The 16,170-nt window shown below is 44.2% G+C and overlaps 1 protein-coding gene across 4 annotated transcripts in view; it reads right to left on the bottom strand.

Moving 5' to 3' along the window:
* The window catches only part of NHERF2 (NHERF family PDZ scaffold protein 2), a 59,311-nt gene extending 44,718 nt beyond the window's left edge, over positions 1–14,593 (bottom strand). For all 4 annotated transcript variants that reach the window (XR_012717397.1, XR_012717395.1, XR_012717396.1 and 1 more), the window contains exons 1-2: positions 14,228–14,593; positions 5,512–5,748 (exon numbers count right to left, since the gene is read on the bottom strand). Coding sequence is in view for 1 of the 4 variants with exons in the window: in XM_075286063.1 (XP_075142164.1) it covers positions 5,512–5,748; positions 14,228–14,437 (447 nt within the window). In the remaining 3 variants the exon portion in view is untranslated. The remainder of the gene's footprint in view (positions 1–5,511; positions 5,749–14,227) is intronic.
* Positions 14,594–16,170: the final 1,577 nt, after the last annotated feature.

Here is a 16,170-nt window from a genome sequence, read left to right on the forward strand (position 1 = left end):
ACTCCTTGGACTACCAGAACCGAGAGTAAAATGTAAAGTAAATGTAACAGACATGTCCACATCTTGTTCGGTGGTACTAGACCCATTCTTTATCCACACCACCCTAAGAAAGTCTCTATTAACCGAATAAGTCTTCGTAAACCTGGGATCATGTGATTACCTTCCACCCGTTCGACATGACCTTCACTAATATAATCAAACAACTGAATAGGACTTCCCAAAACCATCTCGAGTCTATGGTCTTTCTTCTAGAAGATGGCACAGGTCGAATTCTGAGATGGTGCCACTGCTACTCAAGTTCAACCATAATAAGCCATTGGTTTGGAGGAACCCTTGGTCTACCAGGACTGAGAATAAAATATAAGCTAAATATAAGGGACGTGTCCACCTCCAGTGAGCACGTCTTAGAAGAAGTCATAAGTCGAATTCTGAGATGGAACCACTTATAATTGTCCAAAAATTGTCACGTTTGTCCACCATAACCCTATGGTCAAGAAGAATTCTTGGACTACCAAGACCGAGAGTAAAATGTAAAATAAATACAAGACATCCAGTGGTGGAGGTTTACTAGATGACTTATTTATCCAGATCATCGTGAGAGAAAGTCTACTAAGAGTCGAACAAGACTTCCTAAAGCATCTCAAGTCTATGGTCTTTCTCGTAGCAGAGGTCATGGGTTGAGATGGAACCACTCATGATTGCCCGAAATTCTTAGTCTATCCATAATATGCCCATGGTTACTAAGACTAAAACTGAAAGTGCCTATAAGAAAGACAAGTCCATAGGCAGTGGTGTCCGCATTCTTATCCACGTTATCTACATAACAGAAGAGAGCGTCTACTAATGTTACACCCCGAGGGCGAGTTTCTTTCAGTCTATGCTCTGTTGACAGCAGCAACATCCGGCTGTAGGTCTGAGCATGTCTAGGGTAAGGATTGTGTCCATGACACAGCGTGGAAAAGATGAGACGTGACCGGAACATGAGTCATGAATCCGTTTGTACCGAGTGGGCCACAAGAATGTTGTCTTCGAGGGTGTGCGTGCCATTGTGTATTATAACATACTGCATTACATACAAGTTCCACGGTACAGGTGGTCTATAGCTCAAAGCCAGATCTTTACCAAGACTAGGGTGGTGGTCTTCATAAGGTCCATCAAAACTTTATATGGTTATATTACCTCAGCACTGATGGTCAATGCAGGGCGGGGGAGACACGGGCCATATATTACCTTGGAGATCCCGTGAGACCACTAGACATCTGCGTCCAGCAATCTCCAAGCACTGACCAATCATCACAAGCTCGCCGATCCTCAGAACCCGGTACGGTTCACACAGCTTAACACAAGAAAAATAAAGCAAGATGAAAAGCTCAGGATATAATTGCAATTAACTAGGAAACCAGATCCGGCGCTTGTCGTGTTCCCGGATAATTAGCTTGATTTGTACAATGAACATATTACCGTGCGGCCTTGGCAGGAGGACACGGAACCTCGCGGGCATGACAAGTAAGAAATGGGGGGGGGGGAACTAATGAAAGTGGAAAAGGTGAAAAGATAATAACACTGACTGAGTGAGGACTTCATAACAAAAAACAAAAATTAAAAAATCCTATGTTTTGTGTATACAGCTCTTAGGCAAACCGTATCCCTATCCCATGGCAGTAAAAAAAAATTGTAAGACTTTTTTAAAGGGACAACCAAACTCATTTTTAGAGATAAAAAGCGTTAAAAAATTGAAACTTTACTCATGGCAACGATCCCTTGCCGCTGCCGTTTCAGGTAACCCTGCTGGTCCCATTAAACTAATCATTGGCTAAGGTAGGTCACCTGTGCGACCAGTGATTGGCTGAGCGGTCACTTCCTGTGTCAACAGGAAGTAGAGAGCAGAAGGGGAACAGTGGGGGGGGCATAGGTAAGTTAATGCTTCTTTTATTTTTTTAACCCATTTTGCCCCATTCTGGGAGCGGCGGCGGGGGAACTTACTGGAGAAGGGGATTATATTTTGGGTAACACATCCTTTAAAGGGCTTTATTAATTGATCCTTAGGATGGCTCATCAGCTGATGATCAGAGGGGTCCGATAACCAGGATCCTAAAAGATCAGGTATTTGATGAAGTAGCAGCGATCTCTGGCCATATGATGTCACATTCATCAGTCACATGGCCTGTTTGAATCTCAGCCCCATCCAAGGGATAGGACTGAGCTGCAATATCAAGTACAGCCAATATACAAATGTACGGCGCTGCGTTTGGTTTTCCGTAAAAAGGCTGCAGCAATCTTCCAAAGGCTAAAGCCTCTTCAGACCATTGATCCCAGGTGTCAGACCCCATCCGATCTTTAACTGATAACCTATCCTAAGATTAGGTCATCCATTAATAAAGCCTGGAACACTCTTTCAAGCAGCTGCCCGTTTTTCGGATTACTAAGCCCGGCTACGCGACAAAAAGATCAATAATAAGATCCATCAGCAGCCTGATAGGTAACGTATCTAGAAGTATCTAGAATGATCCCTGATATATGATCTGGAGGCAACGTTAGGCTGGACGCCATTGATTTCCATCAAGTTAAGGATCTGGCGTTGACATTATTTTAGTTTTCTGTTCCTATAATGAAGCAGAAACACGAGCGCAGATGTGAAGACGGCCCTAACAGGCGACAAGGATACCACAGAGGACTGCGGCGTTGGCAGTAACCTAATAATACGTGATGCTGACAATAGTGATCTTCCGAGAATTTAATTATTTGCAGTGAGAAGGCCAGATATAGCTCAGCTGTGTGCACGCGCTCCCCATAGACATGACATAAGGTAGCGGGAGTATATCACTGTGACAGTATGGGAGATCTATATTCAGCCTCATTATAGACGCTAACTCAATTACACGCCGCTCCCAGGCTCAACGCCTCCCGCCATGAGGGAAACGCAGAGTAATCTGACTTTATTGTCCTGACAGGCCGCTGCTCATGCGGAAGCGATGCGAGTGTGGCCCTCACCTCCACACCGAGACCTTTGTGTTTGGCTTGAGTACGGGACATTACCAGGAGAAGGGAGGTCGGCGACCATCAGGGGCCCGGGAATCCGTGGCTGGTTTACTGATACATCTGTGATCTTCTGGTCCCTTGTAGGATTAGTAAAGACGGTCCGTCTAATGGCGGACACCAGCGCATCCCCAGGGACCCCGCTGACTATTATGGGGGCTGTAAGGTACTTGTTATTTAAGATGGACTCTGCACCAGACGGAAACCAGCACAGATGTGAACACGGCCTTACATAGTTGACAACTGTCCTAAATTTCGCAGCAGTTACAAATTTTTGGAACAAACTGAACAGATTTGGGAATATTCTGACCTTAAAAGCGATACAATTGATGATTGCTGGGTTTCGACATCCGAGCACCCTACCGATCAGCTGTGTGAAGAGACAGCAGCATATAGTGGCTGTGCTTGGTACTGCAGCTCAGTCTATTCACTTGAATGGGACTGAGCTGCCAACACGTCATGTGAGCGATGCAGACAGGAGGCACTGCTGTTGTTTCATACAGCTGATCTATAGGGATCCTAGGTGTTAGACCCTCAACAGATTCGCAATTGATGACCTATCCTATGGGGCTGCACTCCGCCTCACCTCAGATGCCCACTCGGTCGTGTGCATTGGCTCTTTAGTTTCGATAAAGGAGGTGCAGATATTCTTGGGGTGTATCCCCCAACTGGAACCCCCGCGATCAGCTCTAATCTGTGGGGAGACCTGGCAGTAAGTTCACGGTTCGTCTACAGCGCCACCACAGAGAAACCTAAGTATTACACAGTGCCTATTCAAGTCAATGGCTTGTCTGTGTAATGCAGGACAGGACAGGTCCTCCAGGGAGCGAGACGCTCTTTGTAGCCGCTCTCCTATAAGACGACATGGTGATTTACTGTAGAATCGCAGCATTAACATGACTTGTGGTCAACCTCAATGTTTCCCTGGGTTAACACTTTTCCTGTCTATCATGAGATTGCACAATGACGATCATTCAGGGTTATTTGCTTTTTAGGTCGGAGTTATTACACCACAGTCACAAGTGGCACCAGCTTAGCCGCACTGTCAGATGGAGGCCGAGGTGCAATTCAATGGAGGCCGAGGTGCAACTCCATTCAATGACCTGCCTCAACAAGGCTCCGGTTGTTGCTCTGCTTCTCCGACATGCTTCATACTGTATATACACAAGGTGAAAGCTAGTATACGGAGATCTGACATCCAGGCGGCTACCGTCCCTCCCTCATGCTTTACACTGAAGCTTGGTGTGTTCAGTTTGGCAGCTGTATAGAAGCACAAGCTCCCCGACCCTCCTCCATACAAGGCAATGTAATACTCATTACAGTAAGGGCAGAATGATTGCAAACTACAAAGCAATGTGCACGTGACCGTCCCCTAAACGCCGCACGTGCCGCCCCGGCCGTACACATTCCACCATACATCTGCCCTCATCATGGCAGCTACTGAGCAGAAAAACACATGTATTACACTTCCATTTCCTTCTGTCACAGGTCACTTCAGTTTCTTTAAGATTCACCAGATATCTTGCAGCTCCCCTCATCCTGAACCCTGCGCTCCAGATCTGCTTTATGTCTCTGGGACATTTCAAGGCTGCAAACACTGCAACGAATCCCAAAGTACGAGGGAGCGCATAGTATCAGGAAGCGGGGGCTGGGGAGAGGAAACAGACCCCCAACAGAAAGCAGAGGCCCCTGGGATACTGTAAACAGAGTACAAGGAGGGGGGCAGCTTGTAGTACGTCCGACTAGCTAATGCCTAAAATGCCGTCCTCATCCCAGCAACCAATCACATCACGGCTTTGATCTCCGATATGGTGTACTTACTGAACACGCCATAACCTAACATACGCCCCTGCTCACCCCTCCCCAACAAGCCTTGTGATCAGTCCGTATATACGCAACTGAGGAGGGGGGGAACTTTCTAAAATACATCCCATCCCGATTGTGACTCTCTACAGTAATTGTAGGGCTTTGGGCGGTGCAAGGAAGCGTCCGCTTTGATATATTCAGCAGATCCTTAGTTCAGCCAAATCCAATATGGCCGCTATGACAGATCTTGCAGGGGTTAAAGGGGCTGACACTTATCAGTTATCCACGTCATGGGGGTCCCGTGTCCCCTCAAGCGCTCCATTCAGATCCTGAGTATAGTGACGGCTAGCCCAACCACAGATCTCAAGGTCCTGGTTCCTCTGGAGCAATGGCGTCCCCGACCACCAGCTTGTGAAGACTGAGCCCTACGGCAGCCATCATGTGGTTGGCAAGACATGTCATTGCTGGGACACCGTAACAGATCACCGCCAGGAACCATTGAGTTGTGGCAGTGCATATGCAGATTTTTTATTTCCAAATTTTTCCAGAAAACCCCTAATCTACAGATTTATTCATCATACCGCCCCTTTAAGAGTATACATGTCACATGATCAGACGACCTGTACAGTGTATGTAGCCGTCATACGTAAGTCTATGGCCGCCTCCTACCTGTTTGCCATTCTCGGTGCTGTGGTTATTCTGCAGCTGATCCTCGATAGTCGAGTCCTCCTTCGTCTTCCATATCTCGCCATTGTTGTTGCCCACTGACGGCGAGGAGGGGGCGCTTGAGTTTGGTTGGGATTCAGGGGGTGAGCTGGACTGCGAGAGGCGGCGGTAATCATCGGCGTCCCTGTCTACGACCAGCAGCCGCGTTTCATTCTCTATGGCTTTAATACGTGTCACCACCTGCGCAAAAAGAAGACATAGAGGTTAACATGGCGGCAGTCCACCATTCGCAGAAGCCCCCTCCAAAAAAGCAAAATCCGTTTTTCATCTCTACCACCACTATACCAGACATTTAAGCACCTATAGTTTTGTTCATCCTAATGTATGAATAAAATGCCAGTGGCAGTAAATACTGACATCAGAGTCAGCTGTAGGTGGAGGTCTCCATAACAAGAGCAAGGGGCGTCCATAAAGGAAGAGACCCCAAAGCAGAACAACTATAGGACCCCTGATATAGAAGCAGAGGACCACCCCGCTGCCCAGGTGCCAGGCCCTGCGTACATCCGGCCGCTCTCGCACACATCGCCTTTCATCTTGATACCGTCCTCGTGTATGACTTTGTTTACGAATATTTTAAGGACAGGAGTGGAGAAGTATACCCCGAGGACCCCGATCTCCAACACACCCAACCTTATTTATGGAAAAGCTGTTCTTAGGGACAATGATCATTGTTCTCCACATTTGGGCACTCGGCCCATTATACAGGTTCTCACCGCTTGGGAACAAGCAAGGACGGGGGATGGGGGGGAGGGCGAAAGTTTCATAGAAACTTCTGAACTCCATAATCGAAGGCGCTTTAAAGGGAATGTGTCGCCGATATTTTTAGTCATTTATTAATATCAGATACATTTAACTATTTTCTATTTTCTGTCCTCGATTATGGGGGCGGCCATCTTGCCTGAGCCTCTCCTCCGCTCTGGTGACAGCATTTGGTGATCTGCTTTACAGCGCTCTCATGGCCATGGACAACGATAGACTGGAGCCAACTCACTGTGGTCTATGGGAGAGTTTTCTAGACGTGCTCAGTGCAGAGAGGGGGAGGAGTTAGCAAGTGACATCATCGATTGTCAATGATGTAATGAGGTGTTTTTCTATAAAGGTGTTATCTTCTAGTGTAATCCTGTGCGCAATGGACATCAGTTGACTGGTGCAAAGAAATCCTCTACAAAATTGGCAAATGTCAATATATTATTAGGCTTTGTGGTCAGTGGGAAAATTGCAGGATATAAAAAAAAAAAAAATCTTAAAAAATAGGTAATTTTTGGTTGCGCACACACACGCTAGACGGAGTGTATTGCCTAGTGCAGGGCTAGAGGGCGGAGCCTGACACATGGATTCTCTAGAAGGCTCCACCCCTTAGCGTATCACTTTTGCCCCGACTGTCCCTTTAAGTACCTATTAGTTAGTTGATGACCAGTCATTACGTAAAGGATGAGTTTCGGCATCTACTTACCTACGTCACAGGGAATGTCACCTACCCGCCCCGGACTGCGCACCGCATAGCTATGTCCCAATTCCTCTCAATGCCCGATTATGTCTATACAATAAGGATTAGACACCTGAGAATGTCAGGCGGGCGCTGCCAACTGGGCAACGTCTCAACAATGCCAGCATTGGGCCGGCTGTGACTCCGAGTATCACGACCCTTGGATCGTAGAACTAAAAGTTAAAGGGAAAGTAACTTTTGATGTATCACATGGACTTGATACTCTTCCAAGTGCCCAGCCCTCCCGTCTTCAGACCGTAGTTAGAATCTTCCATTTAGTGTAAGGCGACTGGAATCCATCTCCATGCTCTCTACCTCTGTTCATGAATCTAATCCCAATGCTGCAGTTAAGACTGACACACAGATAAGACGGTAGCTTTAAATCTTCATGCTTTTTCCTATTGGCACATTACTTATAACAGGGGTTGGAAAACTACATCCCCCAGCATGCATAGCAAAGATCATCCTGGTGCATGCACATAAAAACTACAGAAACAAGGTCCTCAGTATAAGATGCTAAACTGAAGACCGGACAATGGCACTATAGATTATATAACTTTGTTTATCCTGATCCTCCTGGTTCATCAATACGATTCCAGAAGTAGAGACTGACACCCTTCAAGGCAACATGAACCTCTGATGAGAAGAGACAGCATCATGGCCGCCCTGGCATAACCAGGACATTGTTCTTGCCCAGAACAGACTGACCGCTCCACTTTCCACTGCTGGAGGGTAAAAAAAAAACAAAAAAAAAACGGAAAATAAAAAGCGTAAGGAAAGGAAAAAATCCTGATGTCCTGGGACGCGAAGTGACGATGACGAAACCAAACACAATGTTACTCAGAGATCAGTGACAATGAAAAAGAGCCAGCACAAAGCCGGGGTTATGTCAGCGACAATGACACCAGCAGACACAATGTCACACTGCCTGCTTAACCCTTTCATGGACACTGTTTACAGGGACGCTAGCCCTACAACATATAGCCACCATTAGGGGGGGCTCTGACTTTTCAGCAAGCCTAATATCCATCTATAGGAAGTGTGAGATCAGCTGCTCCTGCTGAAGAGGGCGCCGCACACGACCTGGCCGCTATAAGTAGGAACCGCCATTGAAATGAGGTCAGGTTTTTTGCTGTCCAATTTTGGCGCAATTTGCTTAGGAAATATCAACTTTTGGGTACAATATCTTCTCTTTCCTTATGACCCGTCCTGTAATGGAGACCTAATGGCCCCTGATCGCTGCCCCTCTGGTTGGTCCATGTAAGGGGTACGTAGACAGTATCTGACAAGGGGAGGGGGTGGAAGCTTTGGGTGGCTGATCGACCCAGTAAATCATTCTCATAAGAACATGGCTGACCACGGTAGAGGTCAATCAGCTACTTCCAGTCCCAGAATTTGAAGTCCGGCCTCCTTCCTCTATCTCGAATCCTCCGATCTAGCGGGCGCTGTCACCCCTCAAAACACCAGCTGACTGCAAGCCCTACAGCTCAGGAGCGAGATGGTGTTAATGTGGAGACGCCTGTTAGCAGGCTCGCACAAGATGTTTTCAAACGTCTTGACTTATTCTCAAGGGATCGGTGTCATCTCGGGACTCAGTAGTGCAGTTACCGTAATATGGAGCCTGGGAGTTCTACGATTTGTATGCTAGACTTATAGTTACGGGTGATTTTACTTTTTGGGCGGAGTCTGGCCCTTTAAATATGGGGCACAGTACCCTACAAGGAGGGGGGGTTTAGCAGTCATCATATTGGACCACCCCCCCTCCCAAAGACAACCTTTACTATTAGCATGTTTATACATTAAAACCACCGCCCCTAGGTGCCACGTACTGCTACAATGCCCAGCCATGGACCCTCTTCCATCAGGAGACCCTTGTACAACCAGATCGCTATTTTAAAGGGGTTGTTCTTTATTCCAGGAACAGCGCCAACACCTCTTCAGAGGATGTGAGTAGTACTGCAATGAATGAGACTGAGATGCAATACCAGACACAACCTATGGACAGGTGTGGCGCCATTTCTGAAAGGCATCGCACACTGGAGGGAATGTATTGGCCCATTATTGCCAGTTTTCTAGCGTCGATGGGTGTAACAGTGGCACATTTGGCGCGTGGCCTTTCTTTGCACCACTTGTCGGAGCAAAGTGGACAGCAAGGCGGGCAACGGCACGGATGACTTGGCCCTAAAACTGACCGATAATCTATCCCAACACGGATTATAAAGCCTGACAACCTTCACAAACATGGCGGGTCCTCCGCACACCTTAAAAGTCCACAAACAACCTGCGGACTTTACAAGATCACACGGAGATCAATGTGACAGGTACTCGCTTATATACATAACTCAATAAATACTTGCATTTCCATTTCACATGCCTGTGGTATGACCGTAATCCCATGACCAACAACCCTATTATACCTGCGCAGCGTGCCAACTGGAGCGCGTCCAGCTCTGCATCATCTACTGAGCAGCAGCCAGGGCTTAAAGGGAATGTCCCCAGAATAACGACCTCTTTATAAAGTTTTTAGATTAAAGATATTCTGTAAGAATTTCTGATCCGTTTTTTAAAATTTTTTACATGTTGCCATCTATATATTAAAAAAGTAATATGTCCTGCAATTTTCACTCTGGCCACTAAGCCTAATCATAGACTGACACCGGTACAATACATTTAGGGTCCCATAAAAATACTTGGACATGGTGAGATCTTGAGGTTTCTACTGGTGGCTTCAGTCATAACATATAGGGGCGGCCCATGGAGGGGTAAGGCCCACTGGAGCTAGGGCTAGGATGCTGTCTCTGTAGTAGCCACATGTGTGGCCCTCATACACGTCTAGCAGCCACAGATGTGCCCTCTACTGCCCTATAGTGTGATCTCCAGCTGGGATTTATCATCTACAGACGCCACATAAACAAGAACCATCAGCGAGGCCTTAGGTGACTACTAAGTGCTACAGATGAGGGCAGAGGACTGGCCCCAAACACCTCAGGCACGGGCTACGAGGATGTGGTAGGGGTCAATAGGAATGAACAAGAAATCACATATGGCCGAACTAACTGGAAGCCCCGGGAATGTAAGTACAAGGATCCAATGTGTATACGGTACAAGATATACTGAGATAACAGTATACAGGACCTCAGAGCTCAGCGGCCTGCCCCGGGCAGCGGGACATGAGGCTGCTGCTGAGACGCCGCTATCTCACATCTATTACTGACTGTGATTCACTAAATATAATGTCAATGTGTCTAATAACATCCGAAACTCACTGACCCGTCCGCCATGATATAATGATATAATGATGGGGGTGACGAGTACACGAGGGAGCGGTAATGGATGTGATTCAGAGGTGCAATAAACCTGGACGTGGGCGTATATCTGATATTATCTGGGAGAGGTAAGAGATGGGGATATTATAGAGATCAATAGAGAGATGAAGAAAAGATAAGAGAGAGAGAGAGAGAGAGAGATAGATGATAGATAGATAGATGATAGAAGATAGATAGATAGATAGATAGATAGATAGATAGATAGGAGATAGATAGATAGATAGGAGATAGACAGATAGATAGATAGATAGATAGATAGATAGATAGATAGATAGATAGGAGATAGATAGATAGATAGATAGATAGGAGATAGATAGATAGATAGATAGATAGATAGATAGATAGATAGATAGATAGATAGGAGATAGATAGATAGAGATAGATAGATAGATAGATAGATAGATAGATAGATAGATAGATAGGAGATAGATAGATAGATAGATAGATAGATAGATAGATAGGAGATAGATAGATAGATAGATAGATAGATAGATAGATGATAGATAGATAGATAGATAGATAGATAGATAGATAGATGATAGATAGATAGATAGATAGATAGATAGATAGATAGGAGATAGATAGATAGATAGATAGGAGATAGATAGATAGATAGATAGATAGATAGATAGATAGATAGATAGATAGATAGGAGATAGATAGATAGAGACAGATAGATAGATAGATAGATAGATAGATAGATAGATAGATAGATAGATAGATAGATAGATAGATAGGAGATAGATAGATAGAGAGAGAGAGAGAGAGAGAGAGAGAGATAGATAGATAGATAGATAGATAGATAGATAGATAGATAGATAGATAGATAGATAGATAGATAGGAGATAGAAGATAGATAGATAGGAGATAGATAGATAGATAGATAGATAGATAGATGATAGATAGATAGATAGATAGATAGATAGATAGATAGATAGATAGATGATAGATAGATAGATAGATGATAGATAGATAGATAGATAGATAGATAGATAGATAGATAGATGATAGATAGATAGATAGATAGATAGATAGATAGATAGGAGATAGATAGATAGATAGATAGATAGATAGATAGATAGGAGATAGATAGATAGATAGATAGATAGATAGATAGATAGATAGATAGATAGATAGGAGATAGATAGATAGATAGAGACAGATAGATAGATAGATAGATAGATAGATAGATAGATAGATAGATAGATAGATAGATAGGAGATAGATAGATAGAGAGAGAGAGATAGATAGATAGATAGATAGATAGATAGATAGATAGATAGATAGATAGGAGATAGAAGATAGATAGATAGGAGATAGATAGATAGATAGATAGATAGATAGATAGGAGATAGATAGATAGATAGATAGATAGGAGATAGATAGATAGATAGATAGATAGATAGATAGGAGATAGATAGATAGATAGATAGATAGGAGATAGATAGATAGATAGATAGATAGATAGATAGGAGATAGATAGATAGATAGATAGATAGATAGATAGATAGATAGGAGATAGATAGATAGATAGATAGATAGATAGATAGATGATAGATAGATAGATAGATAGATAGATAGATAGATAGGAGATAGATAGATAGATAGATAGATAGATAGATAGGAGATAGATAGATAGGAGATAGATAGATAGATAGATAGATAGATAGATAGATAGATAGGAGATAGATAGATAGGAGATAGATAGATAGATAGATAGATAGATAGATAGATAGATAGGAGATAGATAGATAGATGATAGATAGATAGATAGATAGATAGATAGATGATAGATAGATAGATAGATAGATAGATAGATAGATGATAGATAGATAGATAGATAGATAGATAGATAGAAGATAGATAGATAGATAGATAGATAGATAGGAGATAGATAGATAGAGACAGACAGACAGACAGACAGACAGACAGACAGACAGACAGATAGATAGATAGATAGATAGATAGATAGATAGATAGGAGATAGATAGAGAGAGAGAGATAGATAGATAGATAGATAGATAGATAGATAGATAGATAGATAGATAGGAGATAGATAGATAGGAGATAGATAGATAGATAGATAGATAGATAGATAGGAGATAGATAGATAGATAGATAGATAGATAGATAGATAGATAGATAGATAGATAGATGCCGGTAGATCTGGCTGTATATCACACATGGATATATATCCTATACATACTGCATCTATATCGTTGTTGATATTGTAGTGACAGTGATAATACCGCCTATACAATATGATATAACTGGTATACAGCGCACCTACCTGTAAAGACTGCTCAGGGAATAATGTACAGACTGTAGTGTCACATGTTATACAGTGTCACTACTACTACGAGATGAGCAGACAACTGAGGACAACTTATATATACACACTATATACTATATATGGATTGAGTGAGGAGGGGTAATGTCACTAGTACTATTACTACAGAGCAGTGTATATACTATACAGTGATAATACATATACTCCAGGGGTGCACACTGTGTATTATTTATGGAAATATTACATATATACACCTCTGGGTGACTATATAATGTCACTATAGCAAGCTTGACAGTATACAGCGCTGCGGAATATGTTGGCGCTATATAAATAAAATTTATTATTATTATCATTATTATTATTATTATTATTATTATTAGTACAGTATATGGTATATGGGTGTATACTACATACAATATGCATACAATATATAAAATACTGTACAGTCCGCATGTACACTATATACAATATGCATACAGTATATGTAGATTACAGTCCCTGGTATAAACTAAGAATACAATATATATATATATATATATATATATATATATATATGCTACACCACACAGTACAGTATATACACTACATGGTATAGCACAATATATACACCTCTATATACAGTGTCAGGTACTTGAGAGTACACTATTTATACAGTATATACACTATATAATACAGTACAGTATATATACCATGCAGTACTCCAGTGTTCACTAAATGTACAGTATGTAATACTATATAGTACAGTACATTATACTGTGTCAGGTACCTGGGTGTGCACTATATATACAATATATAAACTATGTGTAATGTATACAGACCTCCACCGTGTCAGGTACCTGGTGTACTCTATGTATACAGTATATAGCCCTCCATAAAGTGTCAGGTAGTTGCTGTACTATATATACACTATGTATACAGTATATAGCCCTCCATACAGTGTCAGGTAGTTGCTGTACTATATATACACTATGTATACAGTATATAGCCCTCCATACAGTGTCAGGTAGTTGCTGTACTATATATACACTATATATACACTATGTATACAGTATATAGCCCTCCATACAGTGTCAGGTAGTTGCTATATACTATGTATACACTATATATACACTATGTATACAGTATATAGCCCTCCATACAGTGTCAGGTAGTTGTTGTATACTATATATACACTATGTATACAGTATATAGCCCTCCATGCACAGTGTCAGGTAGTTGCTGTACTATATATACACTATGTATACAGTATATAGCCCTCCATACAGTGTCAGGTAGTTGCTGTACTATATATACACTATATATACACTATGTATACAGTATATAGCCCTCCATACAGTGTCAGGTAGTTGCTATATACTATGTATACACTATATATACACTATGTATACAGTATATAGCCCTCCATACAGTGTCAGGTAGTTGTTGTATACTATATATACACTATGTATACAGTATATAGCCCTCCATGCACAGTGTCAGGTAGTTGCTATATACTATGTATGCAGTATATACATTATATATACACTATGTATAGAGTATATAGCTCCAGCCATGTACCTGGTGATGAGTCTCCTTCTCCACGTTGACCCCGTTGACTTCCAGCACCCTGTCCCCCGCCCTCAGGCCGGCCACCTCCGCCGGGGAGCCGGGCTCTACTTTCCGTATGTACTGTCCGACCTTGTTCTTCTCTCCGTGCAGGTGGAAGCCGTATCCCTGCTCCCCCTTCTGGATGTGACAGAGCCGGGGCTGCAGGCGCTCCTGGGCCATGGTCAGTGATCGGGCGCTGTCCGCGGGTGATGATCGGGCGATCACTGGGGCATAGTCACACCGCCGCTGCCGCTGCTGCCGAGGAGCCGAGCTGTGCTGTGCCTGTGCCGGCCACTGTGCGCTGCTCCCCGGGCTCCTCCTCCTGCTCCGCTCGATGCCTCTGGCTTGTGTTTCACTTGCAAACAAGGAAAAGCCACAAAGATGCTGCTCTGGCACCTCCCTCCGATCAGAGCTGGAATCTTCCAGACTGGGGGGTCCGGAGGCTGCAGGGGGCGCCACTGGGGGTGAGATGGCCAGCAAAGACACAGGACCATGCCAGTGATCAACAGGGTGCTCAGAGACAGGGACAGATAAATATCGGCCGATCCCAGCCTGTTGGGGGGAGGAAGGCGCGATCCAACTATGCCATCATGGCTCTGATGCATCTGAAATACAGTATGAAGTCACTTTGCAGACTACCATTAGGTGAACGCAGCTCCATTGCAGACCTATGTGTCTCCATGGTCACAGACTACAAACAAACTGCTGACCTTACAGATTAGAGTATAGCGGGTCTCTGCGTGCGGGTCTAGACACTGATGGGACCCCCACTGATTGCATGAATAGCCCCCCATTTGGCTGAAGCAGTGGTCGTGCCTTGAACCGATCCTTAGGATGTTATAATAAGCCATCCATATTAGATTAGTGGGGGTCTGAGACCCAGGACCCCTGCAGATCAGCTGTACCAGGCCATTGAAGTATATTGGACAACAGTGCAGTATCTAAACCCGCTGCCATAGATTATACGCCGAGTGAGCCGTCCACCATGTAAACATTACCAAGAATCAGGCTGATCTGCGGGGGTCCAGTATGGATATTAGAAACTGGATAATCCCTTTAATTCATGTTACAACCCTATATGACAATCTGAGGTAAAAATGTAAACACAAATCATGTCAAAGGGGGGCGCCACAAAATTACAAAAGGGGTATGACTAGTCAAGCCAATAGGGGGCGCTGTATAAACGCCAAAATCCTATATTTTCAAGTATCTGGAGTAGGTGATCGGAGCACGGTGCCCGCTGTCCTATAATGAAGGAATGCACAAGCTGCCATATATGATGGAGGAGGAGGAGGATGGCGCCGGCTCCTCCCATAGGTACAGCTGTGCGGCCGAGAACATTTGTGTCCCCTCAGGCCCACGGACTGACAGCGGGTTCAGTGAGGTGTCATGTCAGCGCGCTCCGTCCCCACCTGTAATAATATCCCAGGAACATTATAATAGTCAGCACTGCCCAGGCTTGTCCGCCAGTCGCAGCCGCCGGGCCGGAGGGTTCCTGTGATCAGGACGAGATTGTGAGCTCCACATCACCAGGGAGGCGGCGGCGGCGGCGGCGAGGGAGGAGAGGACGGCCGCTTTCTCAATCTCTAAATAAATCCTCCTTAATTGCAGTTTTAAGGAGTTTACGTCAATTTCTCCTGACTCAGCGCGGCTCGATAATGATCTGGAAACTGAGTGCGCTGCGAAATTTACTGGGACACCTCGGTCGTGGCCTGGAGTAATATTATATTCTGTGGCGTAAGCACGGAGGGGGGGGAGAGAACAAAAACGAAAGGGAGACTAAAGGATGTAGGATATGGCGGTGTAAACATGGCCGCCATGAGCTGATACATGAGCAAACACTCGTCTCTTTGTGTCAACAGCACATCGCGCCGCCTAACCAGCGGATAGACCGCCGATAATGTGCGGACTGC

This window comes from Leptodactylus fuscus, chromosome 8, assembly GCF_031893055.1.
Source record: "Leptodactylus fuscus isolate aLepFus1 chromosome 8, aLepFus1.hap2, whole genome shotgun sequence".
In the NCBI taxonomy this organism is placed as follows: Eukaryota; Metazoa; Chordata; class Amphibia; order Anura; family Leptodactylidae; genus Leptodactylus; species Leptodactylus fuscus.